Source organism: Alligator mississippiensis, chromosome 1, assembly GCF_030867095.1.
Source record: "Alligator mississippiensis isolate rAllMis1 chromosome 1, rAllMis1, whole genome shotgun sequence".
Classification (NCBI taxonomy): domain Eukaryota; kingdom Metazoa; phylum Chordata; order Crocodylia; family Alligatoridae; genus Alligator; species Alligator mississippiensis.
In genome coordinates, this window is record NC_081824.1 from 91,232,532 (window position 1) to 91,255,675 (window position 23,144).

Consider the following 23,144-nt stretch of genomic DNA (forward strand, 5'->3'; position numbering starts at 1 on the left):
CTCATCTTCCTCCTCCCTTCCTTCTCCTCCTTTTCTCTTTTAGCCCTTCCTCCTCCTCCTCCACCATGTTCCTGGGTAACAATCGCTGCTGATTGAGGTTCACTCTAATGTTAGACTTGGAAACTGGGCTCCTATTTAGGAAGTCATTAATCACATCCCCTCCCCCGGAAAGAGATGGCGGAGAAACCTGTGAAGTACAATCCCTCACCCCATCCCCCATAGAAACGTTTTGAAATGCTAAACCCTCAACACATTGTGAAGCATATTAAGGTGAGATCGCGTTTCCGGCATGCTTTTAATCTGAATATGGAATTAAGTCATGTAAAACAAAGGAAGGAACCCCAGCGACCATCTACGTGCTTGCTTAGATCGAGTGTGTAGAGACACTGAATCTAAAGTTTCCCTGGGAAAGTTATTCTGGTGGAAGTTAACATAAAAAGGTGACTACCCTCTGAAACATTGAGAACAAGTCAAATTTTGGCCAGCAGTATGAAAAAATCAATATAATAGACGAAAAACAAAGGGCCAGTTATAATGGAAATGTGCTTAGCTATTGAAATGTGCTCAGCCGCTTTTGTTAAGGAAGTAGCGGCATTAGCGTGGTGAATATTGTGTGTACAAAGTAACTTGCAGTTAGGTGGGCATGTGTACATACATGCTCCATGCCTGACATTGCGTGCACATGAGCATGCTTGATCCTGATCGTAGGTTCGTGGATCCTCCCCCCTGTACATGTATGGTAATAACCTCAGCCGCCTGGTTGTGCGGACACGTGTACAACTCTCGAGAGGTGTACAAGGAGTTACATAGCACTTGGGTGATAGGAAGTGCACTGATCTCTTTGCAGATTTGTCCATTCCCCCGCTCCGCGAAACCCCTCAACCCACGTCATCTTGATTTCCCGTAAAAGAAGTGTGCAAATGAGCTGATAGCCACCGCGTTTGCCATTTCTTGTTCATTCATAAATTATTGCGGTGTGTCAGCCTGGTTGAAATGGCGATTGGCTACTCCTGCCTCTTGCCAACCCCTTAAGGAGCCGATGTGAAATTAGTAGCGAGCGAGCATGTAATTGACCAAGTCACGTGTGCGCAGGGGGCCAGGAACTGAGGGAGCGAGAAGGGGAAAAATCAAAAGAGGGAAAGCACATTAGACCATGCGAGCTAAATTTGTGATCGTTCAACATCAGGATGTTAGATTGATGCAGAAGACCACTTCGATCCAAAGGGAAAGTTTGCATCTCACGAGTTTGGAGTCGAGGGCCCGTGGAGCAACATGGCCGAAGGTTAATTTTCTTTTTCTATTGTTTTACTATGATTTTCTCTGTCGCTTGCTCGCTCCTCCTGCCCCCCCCCCTTTTTTTTTCTTAAACCAACTATGCATTACCCTTTTTGATCAGCTCGCGCAAGGGGGCTTTCTGCAACCCTATTGTTAACGGCTCTCCAAAACTGTTCCGCACCGCCCACCCCGATTCACGACTTGAAAAGCGTTCAGGGGGCTATTGTTTGAATTGTTCCTGTTTGATTAAGCGCAAGTTTCAGCGGCGGGATGAGGGACCGTACACCTGTCCCCCCAACTTTAATCGAAACTTTATTCCGGGCAGGGATGGATGCACGCTGGCAAACAGCAGCGGAGCCCCCGCTGCATGTGCAATAACAAGTTGTTGTGCAATCTCGACCCAATTTTTTTTTTTTTTTGGTGCTCCTCTTCTCTCCCCCCTCCCCACTGGCCCCTCGCCTTTCAAGGAGAGAGCAATTTGGCTGCTAGTCCTCTTGGGAAATGGGATCGGTTTTAAACCAGCAATATTCAAGTAAAGTATCGTGGGTGGCTGGAAGATGGAGTGAAATTAAAAAAAAAAAAAGTCTGTTGAGAAACGTGGATTTCTCCGTGCGGCAGAGAGAGGGAAAAGGGTCTAGAGAGCAAGATCATAAGGCTGCCTTTCCCCCTGTTGCCCCGCAGGGTTTGGGGGGTTTCTGCCCCGGTGGAAAGGCGGTGATCGCCTAGTGCGGGCGTGCTCCGCTCCGCAGCACCCGCACCGGGATGGGCGCTCTTTGCCGGACATCTCGTGTTCTGATTTTCCCCCCTTTTTCTTTGTTTTCGTCCTCAGCAGGGGCGAGTAAAGGTGGAGACGAGCCCGGGAAGCTGCCGGAGCAAGAAGAGGAGGAGGACTCCCAGGTTTGGCGTGGGACAGGCCATTGCAAATGGTTCAACGTGCGCATGGGATTCGGGTTCATCTCCATGATCAGTCGGGAGGGCAGCCCCTTAGAGTCCCCGGTGGATGTCTTTGTACACCAAGTAAGGCTCACTGTTGTCTCCCATCTTCTACCCGGTCCCCCTCACCTCAGGCTCCGTTGTTAGCGGCCCTCTGGCTTCCCAGGGAGGAGGAAGACGAGCTCTCCTGCTAGAGAGATTGTGCTACAGAGGTCATTGTTACCAATAAATAGATGCAGGCATTACAGCCTGCCCGATCCGAGCTGCTGATTGCACGTCCCCATTCAAAACTTCAGAGCAGAGCATCTGTGGCGGGCGGGTGGAGACCTGGAGGGTTTTGCTGAAGCACATTGTGGCTCTTAACAGTTTACTCCTGGGCTGGAGCCCTCTTCGCTCTGGCTGCTGCTTCTCCTTCTCTTTCTAATCACATGTCCCATTTTAATAGTGTTCAGCTTTATCATCTGCTCGGGAGCTTCCTAGGTCCTTTTCCTGCAAAGGTCAAGGAAGAAAACAGACATAGAATAAGATACATAAATGCCTTAGATCAGATTCGATAGGATACATACATCCCTTAGAACATCAGATTCAAAATCATTTTAGCAGCCTTCTTCCTTTACAGTTCATTTGAGATATTTTATTTTATTTTTTCTCATTTGTCTCAGATTATTTTTGTGCAAATAAACATGCGATTTAAGAGTTTTATCTTGTACATGTGAAAACAAGCATGGGGTAATTAAGATCTGACTCAACACTGGGTATTGGGGTTTTCTTGTTTTGTTTTTAATTTTTCTCTTCTGGAAAATGTGTGCAGGAGAGAGAGAGAGAACACAAAAGGCGCTATCTCTTTAAAGCCACTTCAGAAAGCATGTGGTCATTGTTTATATCTTTAAACACATGACTGTTGCTTACATGCTAATTTTTGAGTGTCTGCCTCACCTTCCTGCCTTTCTTGGAAGGTGTTTCAGGTGCAATGAATGTTCATCAGGAGGGTCAGAGAACTTTCCCCACGGTTTGTAAGAAAAGAGTATGTGGACCTTCCCCATGCTTGTATTAATCCAAAACTGCAACAGTGTCTTGAATTTTGCTAATCTGCTTGAAAGTGTTGAGCTGTTGTTCAAAGAACTAAAGAGGAAGATTTACAAAGTAACAGAGACCCTTTTGGGGTTCAGCTCTGGCCATGTCAGGAAAGATAAAGGCATTTTCATGTCCATTTTATATGACGTTTTCAGAGAAACGAGGGGAGGTTTTGTTTTATGATTATACAAGGCTTTATTGTTCTGTTTCTGTCTGGATGGCCTAGTTTTGTTCACATCTAGTTGTACATTTGGGCTAATTTCACGATTCACATTTAAGGAATATATTTATGATGAAGCTGATAAGAGGTAACTGAAACCTAGAGAACAATGCCTTGCTGGCACGTTGCCTTGCCCCTTGTGGTGGTGTTTGAGTAGATTTTTGACCTTGTTGTGTTATTTCTACCGCTGCCTCCAGAGCCTAGTCATCAGTATTATCTGTTTACATGTGGAATGAGGTATAAACTGTGAAATCAAATAGAGGTTTTATTGTTAATATAAAAGAAAGGCTACTTGGTTTTAATTTCTTACATTTCCTGCTTTGTGCTGAAAGTGAAGCTGCTCCTTCCTTGCAGCTATTTTTTCTGAGTTTGAATTATTGAAATCCTTATCAAATCTGATTGCAATCAGTCTCTTTGCCCTCTACCCCTGTCTTTGAACCTTCTTTAAGTCATGAAATTGCTCTTTACAAACCCATTACTTTACCTTATAAATGAAGGGAAGAAACAACTTCTAATCATACTTTTCTTACACTTTGTTCTCTTTTCGTTTCTGACATGGAAAACCAAATGTCCAAAGGACAGCAATTTTATTAATAAAATAAATCTACTTGAAACAGGGGTATTCTTATATTTGAGTAACTGCAGGAAGTGTTAAACTATCACTATGGAGAGGAATTAGCTAGTAAAATAAATCATGTTTATTTATTTACATAATGGAAAATATTCATAGAAGAGCAAAAGATAATCTAATAAATTTGTGGGAAATTTGGAAGTCAATTTGTCTTTTGTGTCACTTACAAGATGTGGACATTCAGTAAGCTAAAATGAGTTAGTTGGTCTCTGCAAAGAGGGAAGCATTTGAAATGTAAATGTTTGCAGATGTTGTATTAATATACATGCCATCAATTTTTTATAGATTTTAAGATGTCTGCTGATATGCAGTGCACAAAAGCTTGTGCCTCATAGTGTTAAACTCTGAACTTCAATTATTTTGGCTATTTCTCAGATACATATCTTAATGTACTAATTTATCAGTGATTCACACAGCATCACACTTAAGACAATAAATAAATTAGTTTTCTCTCTTTCATTTACTTTTTCTCCCTTGTGAAATCTTGCATAAGCATAGTGTTTTCATGCTTTCTCCCTTCATTTGGTGAACAGTAACATTTTCTGCTCAAAAAGGTTTAATATAATCAGAAGAAAGCACTATCTTATTATAGTTTAATACAGAATACATTATGATACCTGGCTAAGTTATAGGAAAGTGACTAAGGCAGTCACAAAGCTTAAAACAGAAATATTATGTGAGAATACATTTAATACTTTTACAATAGTGTCTAGCTTCATTTTCTAAAGTTCTACTCATTCAGTTATTTATTAATCATGTGAGTAGCCCCAATGAAGTCAGAAGGATTGCTTATGTGATAAAAGGTTTGAAATCATTTTATGAGTCTGTCATGAAAAATATTAGCGTATCCTATTTCATAACTAGCATGTCTTCTAATGCAACATGCACACACACAGTGGCATGGTGGGCAAACAGCTACCCTGCAACCTTTTTGCTAGTATGTATTGTTGAATTGTACATATTAATGATGTGAAAAAATACATGTCATTTAGGCCAGAACCCTACCAGTGCAGGCTTGCTCTCTACAAAACCATTTTTAGGGCCTTGTTTGCTCAAAGTATCAACTTTCTAAATGATTAAGAATTTTACCCTCTTTGCTTTATTTATTTCAAGCCTAGGAAAAGTCTCTGAAAAGACTTTTCTTATACTTAGTCCTAGTTCTTTTTACTAATTGTATTCATTATACCAAGTTTTATTTACGTGCAATAATAATTTATCTTCTGATCTTAACACCCCTCAATTATTTGTGGACTACAGCTATCCTCTATGTTCAGTCACTGCTCCGCTAAGCTGTTTATATTTAAAATTTTAATTTACAGTCCAGTACTTCTGTGCGCATATCTAAGTCAGTGGAGATTCTGTGCATGGAGTACTTGAAGTAGTGAGCTTTTAACCTTTCCTTCTAAGTCTTTCATTTCAGTATTCTAATCACTGTGATTGATCTTTTGTGAAATACCTTCAGTTTGTTACTATGTTTCTGAAATTTGGTACCTGGGTGGAAACAAGTCTGAGTGATTTGTGTGTGTGTGTAATGCAAATAGGGTATGTTTGTAAATATTTACATTTAAGTCCTTTTCCATTTTTGCTTGCATCTTTCTGCCTATATAACTAACATCTTAAAGTTTAATGACCATGTTTTTCATTCTTTTCTGGAAAATGTAAAAGGCTAACTACTCTTCTTTTAAATTTGACCTTAACTAAATTTCATTAATCTATTTATTTTTTTTGTAAGAGAAACATAGTAAGCCAAATTCAGGCTGGTGGAACTTTGTTGACTTCAGTTAAATTGTAGGTTAGTGGATTTGGTTAATATTAGCATCTACACCAGTGATTCTCAACCAGGGTGCCACACCACCCTGGGATGGTTTGAGATTCTTTCAACAGTGCCAAGGAGTGCCAAGCAATGTTAGCACTGTTGGGTGTGCAAACACAATTCACAGTATATACCCAGAGATTGCCAATAGGAATCCATAGTATTAAAAATACTCTGACCTACTGTCTTTCTGAGTTCTTTACAACAGGAAGATTGCTCTATTTTTCTGAGGTGAAAAAACAAGGGAAAACTAAGAGCTGGCATTTTTAAGGGGTGCCTTGAATCTCAAAAGGTTGAGAGCTACTAATCCACAGTTTATATCAACTGATGTGGAAGTCATAATAGAATATCCCTCCCTTGCTATGAGCTCTTCCACAGATTTTTGCATGACCAGTCCCTATTAACCTTTAGTAGGAGCTGCATATCCTTCTCAAAGGACAAAATTGAGTATAGTGAAAGTGCAATGACATAACCTTCTTGTGACATTGCATATGTTTAAGTGAAGCTGTTTAAAAAGTTCATAGTTTTATAAAATAAGGGTTTTAGGTGGTGGTTGAGTCCCAAGATCAGAGCAAAAAGATTTTCTTTTGTAGTAAGTTTCAATGCATATGTGCTTGAACATAATTTCTGGAAGCTGCTGGGTGGATACAAATTACTTTAGTTTATTCTGGAAAAAATGTTTAAATTCTGTGGTTTGCCTGATAACCCATGTGGCTGCAAAAAGGCATATTGGCTTTAAGTGTAAACAGGCACAATTAATAGGTGTTGATATACATGACAGCTGCATAAGATAATTCTGTTTCCGAATTTCAAGGACAAGCTTAGATACATTATTTTGTTTTAGGGCCTGGTCTTGCAATCCAAAATTCTCATTTTCTTAACTGTGTGTGTGTGTGTATGCATAAAATAAAATGTTTTGAATCAGTATTTAGATCAGAATATTTATTGATGTTCCTATTATTATTGAGCACTATTTAAAAAAAAACTATTTTAAAGTGTATTTTTTTCTAGTATTATTATAGGTTACACTTGAGACTGATGTGACTGGAAGAAGTGACAGGGTTCCCCTCCATCACCTTCATTTAGTTTACTTTATGCATTTCACAGCACTCTATGTACTGTTAATTTCACATTTGTTCCTATTTTAGTTGGTCCTTAAAATGGGTTTAATTGCAAGAGCAGAAACACTGAAATAATAAGGGATGTGAGTGTAAAGCCAAACATTTCACTGGGGAATTTAAGTGCAGATACAATAACAGACTATTAATCTGTTTTTTAATCATTAAATTTCTCCTTAAATTAAGCACCTAATCCTGTATCCTATTGATGTTAACTAAGGAACCTGGAATGTTGTTGGCATAGGAAATATGGGATGCAACAGTATATCTGATTTTAAAATAGGGTTTGAAAAAAGTACTCACTGGAAATATTGAATAAGTGGGATGAATATCAGCCTGTGCTTTGCTGCGTCCTTTTTAAGTATAGTACTTTCCATGTACAGCTTACCCCTCCTAACCTGTGTCCCTTAGTTTGTGCTAGGATCCACACAAGTCCAGTTCCAATCTGAAAGAAAATGGATTGCAGGGATTTCAAGAAGGAAAGCTGAGAAGCCAAAGGGAGGTGGGGGAGGGGGAGAGCCTGCCAGTGAGCAAGTGTGGAGCAAGGGTGTCAGAGAGGAAGTGACAGGAGATCAGACCTGCAGTAAAAATCAGCATGAGGTGCTTAGACGTGCTCAAGGTTCTGGGTTAAGTCACTGGTACTCTGGACTGTCACCTGCATGGGCAGTCTAAGCCTAACTCAGTCATGAACTGGTAACATGGGAGAATGTCAGGACAAGCTAGTAGACTGTTCACTGTATTTGGCATTCTGAGACAGCTCACATCTACCGGAATCAGGAGCACAAATGTTGGGTGTTTTGGAAACAGCTCAAATTGCAGAGAATGTTCAATTTTTGGTGGAGAAGACCCAGAACAAAAATTCTGTGCTATCAGAGTTCTTGGGCGACTGTTATAAAATGAACCTTTCAAGTCCTAACTATGGTGTGGTAAATATGCAACAGACTTTTACAAGGACTTGTAAGTTTAAGATAATTAGCTGAGCCAACTTATCTTTTGGAATTTTAAGTTACGGCGCTCTCATCTGTTATAGATGCCTTTTGAACAGAATCTATTTACATTTAAAACCTGCATCGGAGCACATGTTTAACCTATAGAATGACATGCATGCAATATTGAAGTCGGGGAAAAGACAGCCACTGAAGCCAGCTGGTGCTGGCACAGTGTCTGTCCTGCTCAACAAGTGCACCTAATAAATGTTTCCAAGTACGCACACATTGTATAGGAGGGCACCTGTAATAGATGACTGCTTGTAACCACATACCCCTTCCAAAAGCAGAGGAGAACGTGAACTTGCAGATCATTCTCCAGAACATAAGGAACAAGTTGTGCTGTTTGGAACAATGTGTGCATCTCATCTGAAAAGACATCAGCCATCACCAACTGTTGTTGTCCTAAAGTGGTGCTTAGAGGCTACTGTCAGAGACCAGAAAAGAGAGAGAGAGTATGTGTGTGTGTGTGTGTGTGTGTGCACATGCTCATAGACCAGCAAAAATATCTGGTATATCTAGTGTAGATTCAGCTAAGCTGGCAAAAAATGACGTGCTGTATGCCTTTTTTCTTTTGGGGTACTGCTATTAGTTATTTTGGTGAACGAACTTTTGCCAAAATATGCTGCGTCTCTTCTAGAGGGATTGCCAGTACATCCATACTATACTGGCAAGCCCCTTTCTCTGGTCCCAGGGCCACACCATTGCCCATCTGCCCTTCCTTTTCTTCTCTCCCACTCAAAGCTCCATTTTCAATTAAATGAAGGTTCCTTGCCCTCTGAATGGTGGACATCAGTACAGTCCAGGGGAGGCTGCTTTCTGATCTCCTTCAAGTTCTTTTCACCAAAAAAGGAAGACTTCCAGGAAACTTTGCAAGATTAGCTTCCCAGAGTTTCTTGGACCTCAAAATCAAATTCTATCCATCAGGGATATTGCAAGAAAAGTTAATCCATCCTAAATCTGACATATCTGCCATTGACTATAATATTGGTACTATTTAAGCCATGGAGTTCTAATATTTTTTGTTGTAGTCATAATAAAAATAATACTTTGCTTTTGATTTAAAATATTTTTAGGATTTGATTATTGCAATAACACGAGTGTCTATTTTTTTTCCCAAATAGAAATAAGGCTATTATTAACATACAGTGTCCTAATAATTGCTGTATATTCAGTATTTGTTTAACTATTATTACACAGATGCTTTAAATTCATTGTGGAATATTTAGGTTGATTAGTATGGAGAACATAACTGTAGTTAATAGCTGCATGCATTTCTCTATGTAGTAACTTATCAGGAATTTTATTTCTACTATCAGTATATTAGAATCAGTAAAGAACAGAAAGTCAAGAAACTTAACAATATATATAGAGATTTTTTATTCTCCTTCCTCTCCCCCATTTATAGTGATCTATAGAGAGCTTAGTGAAAGAACTGTTTTTAGTTTTTTTTTCCCTAGTAACTATTAGTGTTACAGTTTATCATAAAACTTGTATTTTTATGAAGTTTTCTTTTTATTAACTTTTGTGTAGAGTTTTCCTTTGAGCTTAGAAACGTCTATTTTAGAAATATCCGTGTTTCACCTATTTCTTAGAACATATTCCAACTATTTTTTTTAATTGAGGTGTTGTCAGAATTATCCTGTTTCCGGTACTCTTTGAAATAAAATATTCCTCAGTAGTTCCTCATATGATGACTATAAATAAACCTGTAGGTTTCTTTTACTATTAAATACAAGCTGGGCAGGAGTGAAAATTGAGTTAATATGTTCTTTAAATAATTGTGTGATCTGTAAGTAAAGTGAGATTGATTCATTTTTAAAATTTTGAATAGAATTACTTAACGTTAGAGTAATTTCAGGTAGTTTTTTCCTTCAGCACTGTAAATATCCTTTGGTGCAAGGGTGGGTATGATACCTTGAGCCAAATCCTGTTGACTGTACACACATGAGCAGTTCCTTTTTCACAAATAATTATCACACTTAATAACTCCTTACAAGCTGCTGTGTACAGTACAAATAAGTATATTAAACATAATATATAGATCCAGTACTGAAGATATTTGACTTGTGGAAGAAACTTGATAAAAGACATAATCCACATTCAATTTGGAGTATATGGAATTGGCTTAAACATACCTGAGAATGCTTTCATGATTATTACAGAATTTGTAAAGCTTTATTAGAAAATTCTTGGTATTGTTGTAAGATTTATAATTATACTCATGAGCATGTACTTTTCCTACATGAAGCTGATAGTGCATTTTCCCATTAAAGAAACTTTTCTTCCAGTAGGTGTTCTTCTGATTAGTCACAATAATTTATATAAGTACATGGTTTTGAGTGTTATCTACAACAGGTTTTCAATAAGGGTCTTAATTTGAGGCCACTTCGAGATTTCTATTATGAGTTCCTATTGTTTATGGGTATACAAATTCACATAAGAAAATTATCCTTGGACTGAAATTTAGTATTAAAATGATCTCTCATACACATTTTAACTGAGTAAGATAAGTGTGAACATAGGTGTTTTTCAAGTATAGGAGTTCTTAAAGTTTCTGGCCCGCATACTCATGCAATAGCTTTACAATTACATTTTGCAAGGTATTAACCAAAAAGTCTTCACTAACTATATAGCATAGTATTAGTGTTATAGTATCTTTTGAAATATGGGGTCTTTGTTAAGCATGTAACTTCTCAAGAATGCTCGGCATTGCAAGTGTAACACTGATATTTCAAATATAAAATTACTTTTGATCTGAAGCCCACTTAAGTAAACGGAAAGATCCTCAATTACTTTGATAGACTTTGGATCAGGCCTGTACATTCCCAGCTTTTCATATTTCAGTATATATTTATATATGTACAGCTAGTTGTCTGGTATAAAACATACAACTTGAGTATTGGAAGAGTTAACACCAATTCATATAAAATTTGAGCAGAAGAATTTATTAAGTATTGGTACACTACTCTTTATTTCTATTTTTAAGCTCCTTTAAACAAAATAGTATATCGCATGGATGTATACTTAAAGGATTGATTTGACCCAGAAGCAGAAGTTTGGGTCCAGTGTACTTAAAGCCATTCCACATTGGTTGTTTTTTTAAGTAGTGGATTGCGGATGGATCATATTCTGTTTATCTTTCTTGGGTGGTTATTAATGATTTGGATGATGACTTAGCAAACCTGTGGATGACACCAAGTTGAGTGGAGTTCTGGATACTCTGGAGGATAGGGGTAGGATCCAGAATGACCTGCAAATGGTCCACAATCAATCAGATAAGATTCAGCAAAGTCCTGCACTGGGGATGGAATAATTGCATGGACAAATACAGACTGGGAAATGATTGGCTAAACTGTAATACAGCAGAGAAGGACCTTGGAGGCTATAATAAGCTAAATATGGCTTACAAGCTGAGCATGAGCCAACCGTGTTCTCTAGTAGAAAAAAAGCCAACAGTGTACTGGGTAGGATCAACAGGAGTTTCTCTTGCAAATCAAGTGATTCTTCCACTCTTTTCAACACTGGTGAGGCCTCACTTGAAGTACTGTGTTGATTATAGAGAGGATGGAGATGGGCTTTTCTCTGTGACTGTAGGAGACAGGACTAGGAGCAATGGCATCAAGCTGTAGCAAAAAAAATTTAGGTTGGAAATTAGAAGCAACTTTTTGACCAGGGGGGTGGTTAAACATTGGAACAGGCAACCTAAAGGAATTGTGGAATCTCCATTCTTGGAAAATTTCAAGAGCAGGTCAGACAGACTCTTGTCTAGGAGATTTAGTCAGGAATGTTCCTGTTTTGAGCTGGGGCAGAACTAGACAACCTTGTGAAATCCCTTCTAACCTTACTGTCCTATGATCCTAAGATTAGTCCAGTTAACTTTCTGATGCCCAGTCAGTACATAGGCCTAGAATAGTTGATTACCAGAGGTTTTTTAAGCCTATCATCTGAATTTTCCTGGGTGCTATGAATTTAGTTCAAACCCTTTGTTATTTAAGCATAACTTTTTTGTATTTTTAAAATTAATGAGTGGTATTTTGCCCAGCTTTATTCCCTGTAGTTGCAGAGAATATAAATTAGCTTTAAATATGGTTCACTGTCTTTTAATTAAAAATTTATATGTAAATCCTTAAAATGATATTTAAAATGATGTACATGCATGAACCAGACTTAATGTGTAACTTCATATCCTGTTTACTATAGATCACTTTCTGTTACTGTAAATGTATAGTATTTAGTGTCTCATACAACAACCTTGTCAGTAGACTACTAATCTGCCAATCTTCTTTAAAGCAAAGCTTTCCTGCTGATAAGGCATTTTTAGATTTTCCTGCTGAAAATGACTTAGTTGCAGATCATCCCCTCCCAAAGGAGGAAAGAAGGGTGGAAGAAATCTATGCAAACATCCTGTAATCCATGGAAAGGCAGGGTCATATACCATATTTACCCAAATACAAGACAACTGTGAATTTAAGATGCTGCCTCCCAATTATTAGATGGAATACATGGAGATTTTATAATATTCTTATAATTTTTCCATGTATATAATCTAATTTTTGGAGGATTGTCTTAAATTCATTCCCCCACTGGTGCATCAAAACAAGCAGTGTCAGGGTGGGCAGATTGGGGGGCAAGTAGCAGGTGAGGCGGTGGAGGATTTAAGTGTCCTGACCCCTGCACATTGCCCCCTTAACCTTGGCACCTGCTCCCTCCCCCTCCCACGTTGCCTGCATTAGGGGTGCACTAATAGAGATTTTGGGGGCTGATACCGATCCAGTTTCCGATACCATCCCAGCAGCTTGGAGAGCTGCGTGCAGCTAGTAAGTCTGGTGTGGTGGAAGGGAGAGGGAGCTGGGGAAAGTACTGCCCAGTCAGGGTGGGGCAGGCACAGGACGGATCCACAGCTCATTCAGGGGGTACAGGGCGGCTCTTGCAGCTGCATGCCAGTTGTGTGGGAGCCACTGGTCGGGCAGCACATGTGGTGCTTTCCTGCTCACCCAGTGGTTCCCGCCGCTCATCCGGAGAACATGGGGAGAGCATGTGGTCCCGGATCTGCATGGGGCAGGCTGGGTTGGGAACAGGGTTGCACAGGGCTGTTCCCAGTCCACCCCACCCTGACCCATGCAGATCTGGGGGCACATGCCCCTCACCTCGCCCCATGCCCTCCTAGACAAGCTGCAGGAGCAGCAACAGGAGCCACTGGATGAGTACCAGAGCAGCAGCTCCCAGACAAGTGGCACGCAGCAGTGAGAGCTGTCCCTCCCCCTTTCCGCCCCCCAGATGAGCTACAGCTCCATCCCGCATCTACTCCACCCCGGCTAGGCAATGCTTGCCCCAGCCCCTGTCCCAGCCTCAGCCCCAGCCCCACTCCTTCCTCACTGCAGCAGCCTTGATCTGGCCCCCCACGTCCCTTCCTCCCCACTCCCTGTCCACCACACCAGACTTACCAGCTGTATGCAGCTCTCCATGCTGCTGGGCTGTGCTCCTCACTGCCTACATGCTGCACTGAGGCTGCACACACACACGGGCATTTATTGGCCAAATTATCAGCCACATTAGGCCAATTTCCAATACGATCAATTTTCTTTATATCAGTGCCGATCCGATATCAGACCAATGTATTGGTGCACCTCTAGTCTGCGCCTTCTGGCACTTGCCCTCACAGTACCCTCCCGCTTCACCTGCTCCCCACTGTCTCTCTCCCACACAACCAGTTCTCCCCGGCCACCATTTCTGCCTCCCCCCCTGCCATATATCCTCTGGCTCCATCCCTGCTCTAGCCCAGAACACAGAACACATGGTTGCTCTGGCCTCAGCTCAGCCCAGGCACAAGGCAGCAGTTGCAGAGAGGGCAGATGTGGTGGGGCTGGGGATAGGCAGTGTCTGCAGCTCCAGCTCTGACTCTGACTCTAAGTCAGGCCTAGAGTCAGAGCCACAACAGCCTGCTGTCATCCCCGCACCCCATGATACACTTGTACTTGAATCCAAAATGAGGGTCTTTCTCCATGTTAACTGGGGGGGAAACCTCATCTTGGACTTGAGTAAATACAATATATGGAGACCCTATGCATCTACATGGTGAACCAGCTGTGAGGTTTGGCAGTGCCTGGCCCCAGGACTAATTGGATCTGGTAAGTATGGGAAACTATGCCAAAAAAATATTGTATAGCAGTTTTGTCTGTATGCAGCTAGGGAGAGAAAGGTTGAAAATCCTCAGTGTTTTATTTTCTGCCCATTTCCTCTTCCCTCAACCTTCATTGTCATTGGCAGTCCCTTGATATATGAGGATAATAGTCCTCCCGTAGATAGGGAAGTCATTGGTGAGCCTGTAGATGACTAAGGAGGGCTGACTTGAAATCCGCCTGTTCAACTGCAGACATGGCAAATAGTTATGGGAGAAAGGAGTAAGTCCTGCTGATGTCAGGTCACAGCTCTTTCCTTTTGTCTCATCTATCTGCCTCCATAGCGAAGTGAGATTTTTTCAAAATGATGCCTTGGCATAGTATCATGGCACCATTAGGGATGATTCAATGACAAGTCATCCCTAGTTATCCCCCAACCAAGACCTAGATCAATGTGTCTCAAGCTGTGGGTCATGACCCAAAAGTGGGTCACAAGAATATATGAAAGGGTCACAAACAAACTTTAAAAATGGATCAACAAACTTTGAAAATGGATTCTCCTTTAAAGAAAAAAAATATGGAGAACCGTGGTTTTCCCTTGCAGGCTGGCAGAGTTCCAGCCTACAAGGGGCTGCTTGTCTGCCTCCCCTCACCCCTCACCCCCCCCGCCCCTGCCCCCCCACACCCCTTGCTTCACCCCCACCCACTATGCCACACACTGGGGGGGCAGGGGGCAGCAGGTCTGGAGTGAGGAGCATTGGGCTGGGACTGGCCAATGATGTTTACAAATGGATCCTGGTACAAAAAAAGTTGAAAACTACTAACCTAGACTATAGGCAGAGCCCTAACCCAGCCCCAGTCTGAGGTGGGAAACATTGGCCCAGAGGTGTCTTGAGTATTCTGATCATGCAGAAAAGGAAATGTATATGCAGAATGGGAAGGCAAACCTGGTCCAGAAATATCCTCCAAATATAGGTTGCCAAGGAGTTGCAGTTTCAGTTTCTATGCTGAGTATCTTCTTTAGAAGACAAATTAGCCTGCAGTTTGGTAGTTGCAAAAAATGATATTTTATTTTCCTTTTCTTGCTTAAAAGAGCCTTACTTCAGGTGAGGCTTTTTAATAAATAGTTTTGCTTATATTAAACCTACATATTTTGAATGTTCACAAGTACTATTTGGCAAATACTTGTTAACAATAGGCAGGTAGGGTCCTTGAATGTATTGTTGTTTTTTGAATCTAGGTCTCTGTGCCTGTAGGATGCACATGAATTTTAACTAACAGGAAGTTCAACAGTGAGCGTGTTCATTGTGTGTGATTTTGTTTTAGAAGATGGAATGCCAATACAATCCAGAAACAAAGACTCACATGATTCATTTTTTAAATAACTTAGTTTAAAAAATTTTGACTGCTTGTAATAATGATTAAAAATCCTCTGACATTGAAATTTAAACTGTTGTACAGTTTGAAGCTCATCAACAAATAACATTAATAGTTCAAGTCTTGAGCGTACACAATGTTGCTTCTCCATTGATTTCAGTGAGACTATAGGCATGGGGGTGAAGGTTTAAAGTGTTGTAGGTAATATAAGGGGAGAAGATTTTACAAGAATATTGTCAAGATGAAATCATATTCAGTCTGAAAATATACCTGTTCTATTTGTAGATAATAACTTAGACTAACTCATTATTTGTTGTTTTAAATTTTGCTTTTGCAAGACATGGCACACAGATCATCCCAGAATCTTTTCTATATAGTCAGGAGTGCTGATAAGATTTTAATAAGCATCAGCAAAATTGGGCTCTGCGATTCCTGCTCATATTGTCTTATAGGGAATAAAAAGCAATTATGATACATATTATATAAAATATGTTCTTCCAAAAAGTGGCATGTTTGAAATAAGTCAAATTAAAAAAGCTCATGTTGACAGTGTTCCTTTAAATCTAATCTATGCATGCATCATCTTCCACTTGAATTGAAATATAACACAATTGTACACAGAATAGTGTGATTTAGTATCAGTAACTTATTTTTAGAAATATATGTGTACGCACATATCTGTATGGTGGATATCTGTTTCTTAATAAGTAATGCAAGTTACTTTCTCAATGGAAGTTATTTCTGCAGAATGAGCTTTAATGAGGTAAAGGAAAATCACTGGTTGTTTTGCAGTTCATCTGAAAATTGCATTAATTGGTACCCTGTTTTTCACCAAAGTGAAAATTCTTCAGGAAAAATGAGTCTTCGTTGGTATATTTTCCTCTAAAAAAAATCTATGTCTAGAAATTGCATATTGTTTTTGAGGGATGATTTTTTTTTAATTTTAATAGTTTACTTTTTAGTTCTAAATTAAAAAAATAACATCTAGAGAAAAAACTGTTTAAAAACTACTATTTTTTAATAGGAACAGGCCTTGCCATTTAATTTTGTCATGCTTGCATTTGAAGGGTCTTAGCTGTTCTTGCTCACTTGAGTAATTCATTCCTTCATGACTGCTCCAATGTTTCCAAGACCAGACTCTGATATGATTTTAAGCAATAGCCTTTTGGAAAAGCAAAAAGCAAATTTTAATAGAAACTTTGACTTTTCAGCACTATGCCTAATATTTTAAATTGCGGACAGATTAATCTGTTTTATCTTGCTTAGAAATCAGTACTGATGTCAATCAAAGACATTAAATACATAATTGTAGTCAAAAGGAAGAAATGCTTGTACATTTGAGTTGTACTGTTATCTATTTAATTTGGTGTATTGTTGGTATGTATGTTCAGTACGAATAAGAGAGAATATAGTGTTGAGCTCAGTATGTCTGTCATGAAGCTCAGCTATGGTATATTATATTAATTTGAGAAATATTGAACTAATTGACATGGAATGATTGCATTCTGGCTTATCCTGGTATCTTTATTTCCAGTTAGATTAATATAGTCCAATTATAAATTATCACAACATTATAAATATTTCTAAAGTATATAAAACTGACTTCTCCTATATTGGTTTTTTTCTTATTAAAGGTTTGTAGTAAAATGTCTAGTACATGTAGTCAGCTTTTTAGGACCTAATTAGAAATCAAAATGGAATGAAATCCTAGCCCAAGTGAAATCAATGATAAGAGTATTCATAGGCACAGGATTTCAGTGAATTTTTGTAGTGACTTCGATGAAGGAGATCAGGCCTTTAAAACTCAAGTTTCCAATCAAATAAGCATTTAAGTTTCTAAGTACATAGGATGACCCTCTTTCTAATGTGAGCTTAGTAGTAATACTTCAGGCTCTTTTACTAGCACAAAGATAAGGAAATTAATTCCATTCACATGAAATAATTTTTGTGTATATGTTTATATACATGGGTAATACATTTAACTGTGGATGTGCATGGAGGGTAACATATGATCTTTTCATGTTTGCATCTTCTGAGAGAAGGTAGGACAAGGAGAAAAATTATGTTGGCTTTCTTTGTTCATTTTCACCCAGTTCCTAAATAAATAGTTTGAATATAGCTTTACCCTTTGTAGATAAGTTTGAAACACTTACAGTTTCTGATAGTAAATAAATATTTGCCAAATAAAGCCAACCTTCTTAAAAATAATCTATAGAAGAATATATATTTATAAAATTATTTTTCAGAGAAAATACGTATTAATATTTTAGTATTTTTATTGTCTGCATTACTTTGTCAAACAAGATGCATTTATTTTAGAATGTATGGCTAATTATTAGGCTGTTCTTATATGCTTGTTTACATCCCACCCAAACTGTAGAAACTGAAAAATAGCAGTAGCTTTCCTGTTATTAAGATTGTCAAGTTATACAAGTACATGAATGCATATCACAGAAGAAGATATGCTGTGAAAGATAAGGCATTTTTCTCCCCAAATTGTGGTTCAGTTTGTTGGGTAAAAATTACCAAATACTAATACAGTAAATTAGTTTGGACATATTTTATAAAAAATATATATTCTTCGTAAAAAATGTGTGTAATTTGCATATCAGTTTTTTAATGGCTAATAGTAACAAATATTAGTAGAAGGGTTTCCATAGCTTTCTAGCCATACTGTATTTATATATTTGTTAGCTTTGAAAAGACACACTTGAGTTTCAAGGGACAAAAGTTAGCATAATAAATCCAAGTACTAGCCAAAATGATGTACTTAACCAGTTTAAATATTTTCATTGAGCTGAGCTGCTCCATTTAAAATTATTTTTAATATACGTTTGGTTTTAAAAGACCATTTTGAATCTTTGCCACTTTCACTCTCCCTGGGCAAACATGTTTAACTATCTTAGCTATTTATAAATTTTAATCGTGCTACATGCTGTGTAAAGTAATTGAAGAGACCACACTTATTTTCTGATGGATATTATATTGGTCAGTGCCCCTCATGACCATTTCTTTTCCAAAGCCATATAATAACCTTTGGCCCATTCTTGGGTGTAAACATTCTGGGAATGATTCTCTGCTCACTTACACGGTTTTTTCACACCAGTCTAGCTGTACAGACTATAGTGGAATTACTTCTCTGCTGGTGTGGAGCATTAGGCCCTCTCCTCAGCTTTCACCAACTGGCCTCTTGCAGAGATCTGTCTACCCTTTCCTCCATCTAAAATGTTTTGTTTGTTCCTCATTGATTATGCAAGGTTCATATTCAAGTCCTAGACACTGATGCAAATAATGTAAAACTTGTTTAGTTTCCACCTTCCTTTACAAAGAAGGTGCTGCACTCCATATTCCAAGTAGGTTAAATGCTGTTAGTAATTCCAGTGGTTCAAAGTGATGTATGAATGAATAACTTCAAAGGCATCTTTGCTTTCACATATTTTTCTCTAAAAATGTCACTTCAAACTGTAAAGAATAGTAGATTGCTGTAGAATGCAGGCACATAATGAACAGGATACCTGAAATCCTCTCCAATTGTTCAGTGTTTAATACAAAAATTAGGTAAAACGGTGTGGTTCATACAAAGGCATAATGGGTCCAGTCCTGCTTCTTTTGGAGTCAGTGGCAAATAAGGGGAAAAACTGGGGTCTCAATAGGATTTTTTAAAATAAAGCATTTAAATATAAAGGCTTTTTTACGTACTGTGGGCCAATTTCTGCCGCTTTTTTTTTTAAGACAACTGTAAACCTTTTGTTGTTCTTAAACAGAGAATATACCAAAAATACTCAGTATCCTAAGTATGATCAGTTGGATTATTTTATTTAAGAACAACCTAATTCGGACTTTGAGCTGAAAACAGAATTGCATGCCATGCAGATGGATTTGTGTGCATGCCCCCTTAACAACCCTCCCTCCCCTCCCCCACTGGCAACTCCATTGAAGAATTCTGAATGGTGAGGAATTTGCACCCTTTTGGCTCAGGTTGCAGGCCCTCTTGATCAAACCAGGGAATCAGGTCAGGGCTATTCATTGCTTATCACTTCCTTGGGCCATTTATAACCTAGTCTTCTGCCTGTAGTTAATAGTGCTGGTGATTGATGTAAAAGATTTTTTTTTAAATCTCTTTTTATTAGTTTTTTAATGTGGTTTAAACTGTTTTAAAAGGCTTGCTAATTTTAACACATAATACAATACTGAAACTGCTTATTTCATAGTAACAGTGAGAATTCAAAACATGATACATCAAATGCAGAGGTTATCTGAGGATCCTACTTGCTTAAATGCAATATTTTTAAGTTAACCAAATTTAACCCCATGCATTTTATTTTGTAAAGTGGCGATTATATTTTTCCCTTTGATTTTGAGGGAAATGTTATCAACCTACCCATGCAGTGACAATGAGCACTGTCTTGTTTTTCCATTGTAAAAACCCATTGTGAACAAAGGTGGGATCTAGTCTGCTGTAAATATGGATTAGAGAATTAACAAAAATGCCAGGATTTGTTTTGAGGATTTGGTTATATTTATGCTGATTTTTAGAACAATAGTAGCATATGTTTATATGAAATACTATTAAAGATATAAACATTTTTAAACTGAACCCAGGTTAAAACAAACACCCAACACTTTGTTCTTATCTCTGTATCCCAAATAAAGTATACAGGCTGAGTTCAAGACTTTAGGACCACCCATCAGCCTGGTCATCTGATACTCCTATTTATTCAAGAAGCTCCTGAAGTGTATATAGTTCTGAGTGGGGGATGGTGTTTTTTAAAAATAAAGATGGCAGCCCTGCGAGAGGTGATTCTCAAAAACAAAGAGCCCCCATTGTTTCTGAATTGTGAATGATGCTCCAGTAGAATTGTTCCCATTGTAGTTCAGCCCTGTATAAAATGCCTGTTGTTTTCATGTATATGCAATTTCAGTAGACCTGGGGGGGGGGGGGGGGGGGATGCCGTTTTCACATTTTTGGTGCATTCAGAAGGTTAAAGTGGGCCCCCATTAAGATTAACCTCAGCCCATTACTGCTTTTTGGCATGCAGGCCCCACCCATGAAAGAGCCCGGACAGCTAATACCAAGCTTTTGTTTCTCTTGCAGAAAGGTTTTTTTTCCTCCTCCATCAGAAAGGAAAGAAAACATTTCTTTCTCTTTCACTGCTTTAGTCATGTGACTTCCCTTTTAGTGAGTCATGGATAGGGTTGAAGGTGAATCAGAGAATGAATCGGACAGTAGAAATCCAATTTTAACATTTCTATCAAATTTGGTCGCAGTGCCTCATGTGGAATTAATAACAGGACACATGCTTACAATAACTGATGTTTATCTTAAAAAGACTGTACCCTGTTTAAAACCTTGCTTTTTATTTTAGTAAGGTTTCAGATGTGTAACACAAGGTAGTAATGCAAAAAAAAAAGCAGTTCTAAATATCCTTTGTATCGTATCTTTCTAAGTTTGCATTGCAGACTTGTGCTGAGCTTAGGAAAAATATTTCCTATCCCATCTTCTCGGTTACCTTTTGAGGTTACTGAATGTTACCACATTTTCTCTGAACGCACATGGTAACTGAGGTGGGGGAGGGGTACCCACCCACCTAGCATCTGTGTGGGGGTTGGGAACCGTTTTTATGTCAAAGAGAAATGATAAACACATTTAACAGCAGTATTGTAGTGCTCCATTTCTGTTTTTCTGTTTATACTTAAAACATACATATGTTAAAAAAACACTTATCTTAAAATTCATTGATCACTCTTACTTGTTTTTCTTCTGCTCCTAAGAAAAAATAACTACACTTTTCTGGCAAAATGTGTGTGGTTGTGGTCAAAAGTTAGAAATGCCAGGATTTCCTTCATTCTTACCTATATAATCAGATTTTTCTCATAATTCAAATGCATTCTGTTAAAGAAACATATTTTAACTTTTGTATTTTTGGTTTTTTTTTTAAGTAGGCTTTACTCATTAAACTTAAAGCATTTACATTTTGGAGCAACAAAATATATTTTGTAAGATGGTTTATTTTATATATCATTATGACATAGTCTTGTGCTTTCTTTCACCCATGTATCCTGTACTTCTTTCATAAAATAATTTGCTAGTTCCTTTCTGGAATTCTACCATAAGATTAGCAAAAAAGCCTTTGCCAGGTACTCGCAGCATTATTTGCTTGTTTATTTTGAAAAATAAAAGTCCTGGATTCAAAAAAGAGGTTTAAGTAGGTTAATGATGGTAGGACCAAATCTAGCAACGTTTTGCTCTTATGAGGTAGAATTACTTGTGTAAATCAGGGGTTCTGATTAGGTGAATGAATATGTAATTTAATTTTAGAGCTAAATAATTATTGGTCATGGGGTCTGCTGCTATAGTCCCTTGTAGGCAAAATCCCCTTTGGGTTCAGTGGTAGCTTTTCTATGTAACAACTAAAGTTTTAAATTCTAAGTGCTTACCCATTTAAAAACCATATGAATTAAAAGAAGGGAGACATAGAATCATTTTGTCTTTTTAAAATGCTCTTCCAGAAAAGTCTGTTACAAAGGAAGTATCATTAAGAAGTCTGGACCTTCATTCATTGATTTTTTTTTTGTGGTGTGCAGGGGGCTTGCATCGGCAGATCCTGATATAGAATTGATGGTATAACTATTTTAACATTAAAAAGTACATTCAGAGTTTCTAGAATTTCTTAGTAGGACAAAAAATAGAGGTTGGTGTGTATATATGTGTGCTTTTGTGCATTTTCAAGTGTGCTGTTACATCTCAAAAAGCAGCAATTATGATTAATCATTCTGGGACAGATTCTCATTTGGTGTAAGACAGCAGAGCTCCACTGGCTTTAATGCAGTTGTGTCTATTTACATTGAGTGTTTAGCCTTCATCATTCTTCGTAATCTTTGTGGGGTTTTTTTTTTAACATTTAATATTTAAGATTGCCTTTAAAATCTCCAAACCGTAGGGAGAGTCTTAAAACCATAGTTGTTCAGTCTTGTTCTGCTTATCAGAATGTTTAATGATATTTTTATTTATATATTTTAAATCAACATGTATAGATTCAAATTCAAATTTGAATCAATGTATTTATTTTTTAAGTAGTCCAAGGCTGTAGTGTACCATCAATTTTGAAGCAAAAACTCCTAGTAACATCAGATGGATTTTTGTACTGCTGGTTTGATAAGGCTCCCAAGTTTTAAAATTTTATAGGCATGATACTTGGCTAGAATAAATTAAATCAACATTAGTTGAAAGTCAGGCAATTATGTACTTTGAATTAAGGACCCAATCCTCTAGACCTTTGAACTGTTCTTTCTATACAAATTTATTGAAGTCCGCTGGTCAGTGTATGTGAGTAAGGAGTGAAATACATAAGCAGGAGTTTGTAGAATCAAGTGTATCAGTGGTGTTATAAACTTTTTTTGTTTTATTAAAATGTTAACACATTGTTTGTAGTCATATTTCAAAATTACAATTTTTTAAAGAAATCAGTATCAACTTATTTTTTTAAAACCAGCTGCCTTAAATTACTCATTTCTAACAGAGCACTTTTAAAAATAATTATACTGACATAGCTTTTTATTTTGAATTAATTTAGAAAAATAATTAGAAGTGTTTT

At 38.1% G+C, this 23,144-nt stretch overlaps 1 protein-coding gene across 3 annotated transcripts in view; it reads left to right on the forward strand.

The window, feature by feature from the left end:
- Nucleotides 1–665: 665 nt before the first annotated feature.
- LIN28B (lin-28 homolog B) overlaps nucleotides 666–23,144 on the forward strand; it is a 132,943-nt gene continuing 110,464 nt past the window's right edge. The window contains exons 1-2 of one of the 3 annotated variants that reach the window (XM_019499942.2): nucleotides 666–1,282; nucleotides 2,108–2,292. In XM_019499942.2, the coding sequence (XP_019355487.1) occupies nucleotides 1,273–1,282; nucleotides 2,108–2,292 (195 nt within the window). In that variant the 5' untranslated portion in view covers nucleotides 666–1,272. Of the gene's footprint in view, nucleotides 1,283–1,358; nucleotides 2,293–23,144 lie in introns of those variants that run through there. The other 2 variants (XM_059732418.1, XM_059732412.1) reach the window with 2 other exon arrangements.